Source organism: Semicossyphus pulcher, unplaced genomic scaffold, assembly GCF_022749685.1.
Source record: "Semicossyphus pulcher isolate SPU_LCO1_2020_fin unplaced genomic scaffold, fSemPul1.0.p SCAF_5, whole genome shotgun sequence".
NCBI classification, from domain to species: Eukaryota; Metazoa; Chordata; class Actinopteri; order Labriformes; family Labridae; genus Semicossyphus; species Semicossyphus pulcher.
This window is the reverse complement of record NW_027211726.1, coordinates 3,535,319-3,546,955: the sequence shown is the minus strand read 5'-3', so window position 1 is coordinate 3,546,955 and position 11,637 is coordinate 3,535,319. Positions and strand designations below refer to the sequence as shown.

General features: G+C 38.3%; 1 protein-coding gene across 1 annotated transcript; it reads left to right on the top strand.

The window, feature by feature from the left end:
• The first annotated feature begins 4,652 nt into the window (after positions 1-4,652).
• LOC138609162 (major histocompatibility complex class I-related gene protein-like) lies at positions 4,653-11,487 on the top strand. The gene is made up of 6 exons (XM_069681799.1): positions 4,653-4,740; positions 6,537-6,803; positions 7,819-8,097; positions 8,238-8,540; positions 9,829-9,939; positions 10,156-11,487. The coding sequence occupies exons 1-6, from the start codon at positions 4,683-4,685 to the stop codon at positions 10,179-10,181; spliced, it is 1,044 nt and encodes a 347-aa protein (XP_069537900.1). The 5' UTR covers positions 4,653-4,682; the 3' UTR covers positions 10,182-11,487.
• Positions 11,488-11,637: the final 150 nt, after the last annotated feature.

Genomic DNA, 11,637 nt, shown 5'->3' with positions numbered 1-11,637 from the left:
TTATATTCTCTTATATTCTGTTATATTCTATCAATTCGACTTCCTCATTCATTCAGCCCGTCTCACGAGTGTGTTTAAGCAGTTACCGAATTAAAAGAAGAAACGTTGCGTCTCTGTGCTGCTCTGATCCCTTTGCAAAAGTCTTTTATAATTATGATAAAAAAAATCAAAAGACAAATCTGTGTCAAAGTCATCATTTTTAGGTTTTCCACCACCACTGCCGAGAGCACTCAAATAAGACACCTTAAGTTATTGGATTTTTTTTATTTATTTAAACTAACACATTCAGTTTAATCAACATAAATTATAATGTATGCGAAGTCAGCATCATGTTAGGGATAAAACTAATGCACATTAAAACAGCCACTGAATTATATTTCATTAGTTTAATATTTAAAATATGATTGAAGTGCTTCCATGTATGTTTTTTTCTCCCACTGCATTGCTCCTAAATTAATATAAATTTTAGCTTCTGGTCGTGTTTAAGTATTAAATAAATAGACCAGTTTAAACTAGCGCATTAACTCGAGCAGCAGTTTCTTCCCACGCCGCTTCTCTCTCTTTTGCAGCTGCAGCCGTGTTACTTTATTTTTCTAAAAACATGCTCGTATTCGCTGAACGTCCGCGTGAGGATTTCGAGCTCCACTGGAGTGACGTAGGAGGACCTCTTTTTGTGTACCGTTGCCATGGTGAATCGTGGTGTCGGGGCTCCATTAATGCTGGCTTTTTACAGTCAGCGTGCACGCACTTAACTCCGGGTGAACCTACTCAGAGTTGATTGAACTAACTCTGATCAGCTGTTCTGGAACCGAAAACTCAGAGTTTCCTATCTCAGAGTAGATCGACTCAGAGTTCAGGGTTAGACTCAGAGTTTGTTGAACCTGCTTTGTGAAACGGACCCCTGCTCAGCCAGCCAGTCTGCCACCTGCTGCCAGAAAGATGCAACAACAGGACAATACCAAAATACATGATAATATCCTCTTCTTCATCATGACAAAATCTACAACTATTATCATCAGCTATGTTCCATATTTTTAATATTTTTCTTTTTGGCAATATTTAGTAAAATAATTGTAACTGAAAAGCCCATAAATAGGTAGAACACGGTGATTGACAGACAAAATGTCTTCAACCAGGGAAGAGGAGTGTCGAACACATCTTTCCAGTGTGTTTGAAAATGATGGGGATGAGAAATTATATTCTCAGAGGATATAAAATGATGATACATGGCAGTGTTTATTTTCCACTTCACCAGCCATTTGTAATTGTTAATGCACGGGCGGCAGACATGTAAATGAAGTTGTGATTTTTTAATCATATTTCTCCATGATGAAGGTAATAATAATTACAATAATAGTAATATATTTTATTTATATAGCGCTTTAAAAGGTACTCAAAGGCACTTTACATGAAAGAAAGAACAGAAGCAACAATAGCAAATACATTGAAAACAAAAACAATCAAAGTATTGGTGCAAGGTATTGCAGACAATAGCTAGGCATAGCAATGACTTGTACCTACCTCCCCATATTTTAACATCAACCAATCATATGAAAGAAAATCTCCTTTGACATCTAATATGTCATTCACGAAATAGATCTGTTTATTTGAAAGAAAGAGGCACAAAAAAGGTGAGTCAATTTTTCATTGAGCGGGCAGATAGTTGAAAAAAGGGAAAACATTTTCCTGCGAATGAATCACTTCAGGAAAGAAATAATTTGGATGAAAACCAGGGGGGATTATTATACCGTCTCTGTACACATGACGCTTTCAGACTGCGATCCAGAGCCGAAAGATTTATTAAACCAAGGCCACCATTCTCACATGTATTATACAAAGAGCTACGTTTAATTGTTTCTGGTTTACCGTCCCAAATAAATCTAAAGAGTTTCTTTTCATAGGTTTTAAAGAAGGTAACATCCTGAGAGGGCAAAGACAATCGATAATATGTAAACTAAGAAACTATTAAGGAATTGATTATTGCAACTTTACCATTTACCAAAAATTTTTGAAACTTTATAAGCAAATGTTTTCCAGTTAAAGTTATATAATCAAAAGTTTTATAATCAAATGTTTTAAAGTTAAAGTCGAGGTGAAATGAAAAATGTCATTTTAATCCTTTTAGATCACATCCCCGGTAATATTGTGCATCTATTTGACAATATAGGCCAAAAAAAATACAGAAAATCAATTCCTTCGTATTCTTATATCAAAATCTTTTTTTTGTTTTTTTCTTCCTGTAAAAAAAAAATGTCCCGTGTGCTTACGTAGGCTAGAACCAACCAATTTCAACCAATCAATCTGCAACATTTAGCCGCAGAGCACCAAGAACGTTCGGTCAGTTAGCTAGCTACTGCGCTGTGGAGAACGTCTGTCTACGCCCACTTATCAACGATCAAATCAAATCCCTCCAATGACATGTCCCGCGTGCACGTCCTGTTTCACTCGAAAATACGTCACGATGCGGAAGCTAGATACTCTCGAAATGTCGTTTCAGCTCAACTTTAAGGTTTAACGGTCAAATGTTCTAAAGTTAATGTTTTACGGTCAAATGTTTTAAAGTTAACGTTTTACGGTCAAATGTTCTAAAGTTAATGTTTTACGGTCAAATGTTCTAAAGTTAATGTTTTACGGTCAAATGTTTTAAAGTTAACGTTTTACGGTCAAATGTTTTAAAGTTAACGTTTTACGATCAACTGTTATGAAGTTTAAAGAGTTTTTCAACTAAGTTTTATAACCTATTTTTAAGAGTTTTTCAACCATGTTTCATTACCTATTGGAGATTGAAATGAAGTTGCTGACAAGAGGGTTCTGGGACCTTTTTTGCCACAACTCCACCTGATTGTATCACATGCTTTTTCAAAGTCGGCTATAAAAATCTAACCAGGCAACTGATTCTTATCATAATATTCAATTACTTCAAGAAGAAACCAGATATTATCTTCTATGAATCGACCCTCCAGAAAACCAGTTTGATCAAAGTGTATTAAATGTTGAATAACCTTCTTTAATCTAAGAGCAATACATTGAGCTAATATAGCAGCATCACAGCACAAAAGTGTCAGGGGTCTCCAATTCTTTAATTTCACAGGATCTGTTGCCTGGCCGTCTGCATCATGTTTTAGCATAAGAGAGATTAACCCTTCTCTCTGGGAGTTAGACTGCTGTCCGATTTCAAAGGAAAGGTTAAAACAGGATAACAAAGCCTCCTTACTTTCCGGAAAGAAAGTTTTATAGACCTCCACAGGTATCCCATCTAATCCAGGAGACTTTCCATTGTGAAAAGAATGTATTGCATCATATAACTCACTTTCACCAATAAGACCCTCACATAATACACGTTGTTCATCTGTAAGTTTAGGATGAGGGCAGGATTTCAAAACATCCAGCAAAGAGAGATTCACTGATCGGGTTTCTTCATCATTAAAAATATTAGCATAATAGTTTGTGATTGTTTTAAGAATATCATTTGTACTGGTAACTTCTGTTTCATTTTCAACCCAAATTTTATTCATGTGTTTCCTGGATATATTCCTTTTTTCAAGCTGCAGAAAGTATTTAGTGAATTTCTCACCATATTCCATGTAGCTTTAGTTCTACGTATTCTCCATTTGATTTTATGTTGATAACTCTTTTTGTTTGAGATCAAGTAACTGTTGATTGACCTTGGTGAAACTTGACTTCGTGTTCTTTGACACGTAAAACGGTTATGTGACAGGAAGCTTAAAGGAATGTTTTCCCAACATTTAATCGTCCTGATATTTTGATTAAATATACTTCCCTGTTTCACCAGCTGTCTGTGTCCCTTCGCCTCCATTTTATTTTTATTTATTTTTTATTTAGCCTTTATTTAAACAGGTAATGTCGTTGAGACACGGGGTCTCATTCTCAAGAGAGACCTGCTTGGACAGCAGCAACACACAGAGTGACAGACAGACAGTAATCATTACTCTAAATACTTTCCATTATCACTTTCACTGCACTTATCTTACACACTCAAAGGTCACAAGAAGATCAAACATTACCTTTAATCAAAACAAACTTTTAAAAGAGTTTAATTCTTTGTCTTCACCATAACATCTATCCTTTATCCATCAGTACACATATATGTTGATTTTACTCTTCTAATCAATCAGAACACACCGAGCAAAGCAGACATTTCTTACTGATGCATGTTGATTCAATAACAATCTAATCAATACATTCACAGTACAAATTACACATGATACTATGAGTGGAAAATATACTGAATGAAGTTGGAATAAATTGCTAAAATTGGCCTTAATTCCACAAAACAGACTTTAAACAGTTTTCGGGTGCACCTCTACTCTAAACACGAAGGCAGCTCACACAGACTCTCTGGGGCCCTTCTGCCACCGTCAGTACGGTAAAAAAAAGAAAAGAAAAAAGGGAACATGGGTTATCAACTTCAGTGGCTTTACACTAAAGTTTTTTAAATATATTTATTCGGTAGTTTTATACAGAAATCTGTAATTTATTTCGGGTCTGTAATCAGTATTTGATAAAACACTTGAATTGTTATTTAAAAAACGAAAATGTAAAAAGTTTGTCTCAGTCAATAGCAGACACGCCCCACAGCTCGCTGCCAAGTATCAACAGAAAGCGTGAAATCAGTTGACCGTCTCTCACTTATCCAAACTTAGCTACTTGTTGATTGTAAAATGACGTTTGTGAAAATTGTATTCGTGTTGCTCCTGTTCTGTGATGTTGCATCGACAGGTAAGATCACTCCCTGATTATTAATTTATCTAACAGGGACAGTGCGCATTCAGGAACATTAACATTAATCTGGTTTCTGTGACAATGTTTATTATTTCTTGCTGTGGAGCGCGGAACACTGTGAATTTCGGTGTTGGAAAGAATAACTCAAAGAATAGACTTTTAAGCTACAAATTGTTTCACTCTTGGAAAAGTTGAACTCTAGCAGAAGCTCCTCTGGGCGGAGAGATCGAGTTTGATCAAAAACTACTCGGAGGAAATAGTTGAAACCACTTGAAATGATTACATTGAAAATGTAAACGTCATATTAAATTATAATGAAATATAATTCAAAATTGACATGGAGCAAAGAAAGGCAGTTAATTGAGTTTGTTGCTTAAAGCCCCTGTAAACCCAAATCCACAAAATCCTTTTAACTGTGTAATTTAGGGTCTTATGTACATACTAGTAAGTATCTAAAAAGTTTTAGAAATTAGTTTAAATCCAAACTCGAGTTATTGCCATTCTTTCTTTGTTAACTTCCTTGACATTGGGGTTGAATTGGGCGTGGTTATGTTAGGATACTTATTATGTCATACATTTCCTTGAACCAATCAACCGCAGTTGTCCCGCCCTCACAGGTGCAATAACACTTCTCAGCTCGTGATCAGTCTTCCTCTCTGAGTCTGAGCTAACTCGTGTCCACATACCCTGAACGTCTCTGCACATACCTGTTGCAACTAGCTTCCTAACGATCGCCTTCTTCCCCATCATGCCTGTGTGTGCCAGGAGTCACAGGACATCAATCACTCGCGAAGTCTTGGCAACCAAATAAACAACAGCGGGACCAGTTTACTTTTAACGGCAAAAGAGGGTCCGCTCCGCATCGCTGACATCGGCATACATATGCACTTCTAATATGCAATGTCAACAATCTTTGTGCCCATATCAGCTGTGCGCTCAGTATCAAACTTTCAGCTCCCTGGCGATCTCCCTCCAGCAAGCTGCACAATATTATACTGAAATGAGGAGATAAAAGTCTATCAAACTCCACTGAGCGGGGCCAGTAGCGGTGCAGAGAGCACAGGTGCAGGTGTGTTGGGGTGACTGAAGCAAAGTGATCAGATTAAAGTCATTTGTGAGTTAAAACTTAATGAGGTGAAGAAGAGAGAACAATGAAAGTGTGGAAGTAAGAAATAACCATGTAGAAAGAGGCTAAGTCTACATGTGATGTGCTTCTCACAAAGCCTGTTATTAATTAGATTCATTATTTTAATCACCTGACAGCAATAGTTTTGATATGATGTGCACATGCACACATACCTGGGTGGTACAACAAACCCTCTACCCTGCTGCTGAAAACAATTTCCTTCCCCATGCGCCATTGTTGTGTTGACAGTTGCCATGAGAACGCGGTCAGGTGGACGTCGGCAGGTGTCAATCAGCACAGGATCTGCCACGCCTACACAGTCCTGAGAAATGTTCTGAACAGCCAAATGAGCCGATTTTCAACACGATTTTCTAGTGATTTATTTTCACTCTGATTTTTGTGGATACTTTATGACTCACTCAACTCTGATATCATATATGCATTTTTGCTGTTTGAAGCCGAGTTTCCAGGGCCTTTAAAGTGCCCGCTTGGCCACAGCAGGTCATAGGAAAGTGTGATGAATGTCTGCTGTGGTTTTTTGTATACAATTATCATCAGTCAGACACCTGCAGATGACAAAATAATCTTTAAGAGCAAATCTCTGCTCTGTTATTTTTCACCTTAGTTTGACAACCCAAAGGCTGAAAACTCTTTCTCTGTCTAACAGTCAAACACTCCCTGAAATTTTTCCTCACTGCATCTTCTGGAGTCCCAAACTTTCCCGAGTTTGTGGGTATCGCGATGGTTGATGAAGTGCAGATAGGATACTGTGACAGCAACATCACGACAGCAGAACCAAAACAGGACTGGATGAAAGAAGTAATAAAGGATGATCCAAAACAGCAGGAGAGGTATTCTCAGGAGTGTTTGTGGAACCAGCACTTCATGAGAGCCAACATTGAGGACTTAATGCAACGCTTCAATCAAAGTGGAGGTACAGTACGTTTAACTTCACACTGAACTTTTGGTTTTAATGTGCAATTTTCTTTATAAAACTCAACTTTATAATCTGTCTGTAAAAACAACACAGGAGACTGACTGGACTGCACTTTACATGGATGATAAATGACCACAGTAGGTGCAAAGGCTCTGGACCTGAATCAGATGACTTACTGTGTTGGTCATTTAGTTTTTACCACTTGATCTGTATAAAATAGTATCAGTACAATGCATCAGCTTTTATTAATTCTATTTAAAGACTGTATTATTTACAGTACTCTCATTTTAAAGCATTATTAGTCCTGACCATAAAATATAATGGTTCTTAAACCTTAGTGGTTAGACAGCAGCTCCTGAGTAATACTCTGTCAGTCTGTCTAAGTCCTTGGTAAGTCACACTGTATGAGGGCAGAAGTGGTCTTTTTCTATCCTTGTTTGTTGTTCAGTTTCACAGCAATGCCCACATCAGGGTGGACTTTGTTAGAGGTCAGCCATCATACCTGTTATTCACCTTTCTGATGAGCTGGAGATCTGGTCATGCAGGTTGTAGATTAGTTTGAAGACAGGAATTGAATCTGATTCTTTTACAGTCTGCTCTGCACATCAGCTCACTACCTGAAGTATGCTAGCATTGCAACCCAGTACCTTGCTAATACCAAGGGCAGAGAGTGTGACTACCAACCCCCACAGCTGTGGCCTGTCCATATCCATGTGCATCCATGACACGTTCAGTGTCAGTCTTGTAATGCTCATCATCAAGACAGCTCTGGTTCCCTTCTGGATTTCCTTTCTGCATTGGCTCTGAGGTTTAGAGGATATGGGCTGTGTCAGGATCTCAGCAGTCTCTCTGTTGTTTAGCCGTCCGCACCGACCACATGATAATTAGCTGCATCATCCAATAACTGCGTTCTGTGGGTCAGTCTGTCTCTGTAGTTAAGATGTGATATCATCTGTTAATAGCCAACTTTGCTGGAGTGTCACTTTTCCTGTTGTCTCTGTCACTCTGTCAGGTGTCCACGTTTTGCAAAGCATGAGTGGCTGTGAGTGGGATGACGAGACTGGAGAGATTGTTGGTTTTAGCCAGTATGGTTATGATGGAGAGGACTTCATCGCATTGGACCTGCAGACACTGACATGGACTGCTTCAAAACCACAGGCTTTCATCACCAAAGTCAGATGGGATGCTGACAAAGCTACATTACAATCTCATAAATACTACTACACCTCCCAGTTCCCCAGCAGGCTGAAGATGTACTTGCACCATGGGAGGACGTATCTGCAGAGAACAGGTAGAATTAAGGACCCAATGTACTGTTGCATTTTCTGTTTCTAATGCAGCATGCCAATGAAAATGAAAGTGTAGGATATACAAATTCTCCATCCTTGAGTCTCAGTATAGACTCTTCTGTTTCCCTCTGCCTCCCTACAGAGCTTCCTTCAGTGTCTCTCCTCCAGAAGACTGCCTCTTCTCCAGTCAGCTGCCACGCTACAGGTTTCTACCCTGACAGAGCCGTGCTGTTTTGGAGGAAAGATGGAGAGGAGCTTTATGAAAATGTTGAACACGGAGAGATCCTCCCCAACCACGACGGATCCTTCCAGACTAGTGTTGAACTTGACATTTCATCAGTGAACACTGAAGACTGGGGGAGGTACGAATGTGTGTTTCAGCTCTCTGGTGTGAAGGAGGACAATGTCACCAAACTGGACAAAGCAGCGATCAGAAGCAATGAAGGTAAGGCTGGTCTCAGTGTAACCATTGACTGTATGAAAGAGGTGGACAAAGCCACTGGGACATCACTGATTAGTTTTTAAACCCTTCTTTAGCTTCTGTAGAAGCCTTAAGTTTGGCATTTTGGCCGTAGCCATTTTGTTTTGGGGTTTTTTAGCCAAAAGGGACCATATTTTGAGAACCGGGTGGATACAGGATTCCTACCTCTCTATCCTGGATGATAGGCATCTAACTTGTCAACTACAGGTTGCAAAGCCCAAATAAATGAGACTTGGTGACTTGGACTCAAGTTGACTCGAGTCACTTTTTTTTAATGACTTGCGACTTGACTTGACAAAAAATGAATGACTTGAGACTCGACTTGAGGCACGATGACTTGGATGACTTGGATGACTTGCGTGTGTTCATAAGTTTGAATGTTAGCTGTTAAATATAAAATGATCAAATTCAATGTTGTCGAGTTTCTGTCTCACTATCAAGTATGTACGCAGAGCAAACTGGGAATCATGATTGGACGACTCAAAAAGCTCCCTGGTATGTGATTGTCATGATTGGAGGACTGGCTGTCAGTCAAACTCCTCGCTATGGCAACACGTAACATCAAAGCCCCCAAAGAGAATCCTCATCAGTCGTACTCGTTACTACTCAATACGCTCTCAGAGCAGACCATCATCATGGCTGCGTCTGTGCCAAGATAACACAGATACAATTGATTGTCATACTTTGTGAACAGGTTATATAAATTGGCCAATAATATCATTATTAGACGGCCTGCTAACACCTTGTCTTTTGTCTTTATAAAGACCGGATACTACAGGTAAGAGTGCTGGATCTTGGGCGTTGTGAACTTCCTGTTTGGTTTTAGGTTTGGGTGCAAGAGGCTTTTTTGTAGGTCTTGACATGCTAAATCTTTAGACCAAATTTCGCACATGAAGGTGAAAGTAACCTCAATGGGGACCCCTTATTGAAATTTCCAGGTGGCGCTATTGAGCCACTTTGCCGCGCCCGTGTTTGAGACCCATAAAATATCCCATTTATAGCCACTTCTGATGTGCCTGCACAGTTTCATGAGTTTTTGAGCATGGTAACCCCCTCCAAAATGGGATTTAAGTGGATTGTGAAGAATAATAACAATCCTAACAAACACAATAGGGCCCGAGCACCAACGGGTAAATTAAAAGAATAAGTTCCAGGACTTACACAATGGAAACCCTTTCAGACTTGTTAGACCAGTCAGGCTTGTTAGGTTGAAACACTGTGAATGAACTCTAATGGTTTGTTTTGATTGCAGGCTCTCCCTCAGGGTTTCCCGCTGGTCTTGTTCCTGGAGTCATCGTTGGACTGCTGCTCCTTCTGACTGTCTGCATTGTTGGACTCTTCATCTGGAGAAGAAACAATAATGGTGAGGAACACATTTTTTATATCTCCTGATGAATTTAGAATAAATACCTGTGATAGTCTTGTCTTGCATATTTTGCATTGTATTTCTGTTAAGTAGTCAATTAACTGGATAAGTGATTGTGAAGCCCACTGAACAGATTTTCCATTTTTGTTGTTTCATAAATTCTGAATGTTGATCAAATGTAACATGTGGTGGTATTTTTCATTTGTATGTCAGGGTTCCAGCCGGCTAACAGGAAGTAATATCCAGTTCACCATAAAGCTTTAATGTTCTGCGTCATGCGGACACCAATATTAGTAAGATTTATTCACTGTTTGTCTCGACAGGAGAACAGTGACAATTTGAAGAGGAAGCTGAACTCCACCGAGTGAGGAGTCAATAAAATCACAGCAATTCCTTAGAATTCTTAGGCTTAGACTTTCTGTTAGGACAAAGAAATCGCAGAGCAAGCCCTATTATTTGTTCAAGACAACTTTTGGACTGACTTCATTATCTAAACTTTGCCAAGCACGACAAAGATATTCAAAAACTGTTACTGTTCTTTTCTTATTGTCCTTGATTACATTTATCTGCAGCACATGCCTGCAATGTTTTTGTTTGTTTGTTTTTACCAAAATACACAAACACAAACAAACAGTATATACATACGTGTCTACATACATATCTACAAACATTTTCTATATACTTTGTACCTTAATCCAGTTCTCAAGTTTCTTCACTCTTTTAACATCAGAAGAAACCAAAAATGAAGACATGGATAGCATAAGATTATCATCAGAATCATTCCTCTGTATCCCAGACTTTTGATAATGTCAGGATATCGCTTTTTTTACTATTCAAAATCAGCTTTTCCTGAAGATAATAATCCTTAATCTTTAAAATGAAGCTTCTCAAAGACAACTTTTGGACTGACTTCATTATCTAAACTTTGCCAAGCACGACAAAGATATTCAAAAACATGTTTTGATCATCTTGAAAGCCCCAAATAACATGAAATGGGGATAAAGGTAGAAGGATTGCCTGCTCAGCCAGCCAGTCTGCCACCTGCTGCCAGAAAGATGCAACAACGGGACAATACCAAAATACATGATAATATCCTCTTCTTCATCATGACAACATCTACAACTATTATCATCAGCTATGTTCCATGTTTTTACATTTTTCTTGCTGGCAATATTTAGTAAAATAATTGTCACTGAAAAGCCCATAAATAGGTAGAACACGATGATTGACAGACAAAATGTCTTCAACCAGGGAAGAGGAGTGTCGAACACATCTTTCCAGTGTGTTTGAAAAAGTATGTTTTATGGTCAAATTTTTTACAGTTAAAGTTTTACGGTCAAATGTTTTAAGTTAAAGTTTTACGGTCAAATGTTTTAAAGTAAGTCCTTCTAATGTAATGCTTTAATGCTCTAAAGTAGAATCTTAAACTGAGAAACTCGCTGGGCTCATTACAAAAGCCAGGTGCAGATCAAAGGGTGGGAAAAGCCGGCCGACATATATCTAGTTATATATATATATATCTATATATATATATCTATATATATATAGATATATATATATCTATATATATATAGTTAAAACAACTTCTGGATACTGTGGAGAAAGAACTACAGATAATAAAAAAAATGGTTTGATGCTGATAAATGATCTCTTCACCTTGGAAAAACTAAATGTGTGACATTTGGAAATCGAGGA

Bases quoted from the DNA above. Each gene is read 5' to 3' on its own strand.
- LOC138609162 (XM_069681799.1), top strand. From the start codon at position 4,683: ATGACGTTTGTGAAAATTGTATTCGTGTTGCTCCTGTTCTGTGATGTT. The intron at 8,098-8,237 runs GTAGAATTAAGG...GCCTCCCTACAG, and splicing joins GACGTATCTGCAGAGAACAG to AGCTTCCTTCAGTGTCTCTC. The intron at 9,940-10,155 runs GTGAGGAACACA...TTTGTATGTCAG, and splicing joins CTGGAGAAGAAACAATAATG to GGTTCCAGCCGGCTAACAGG.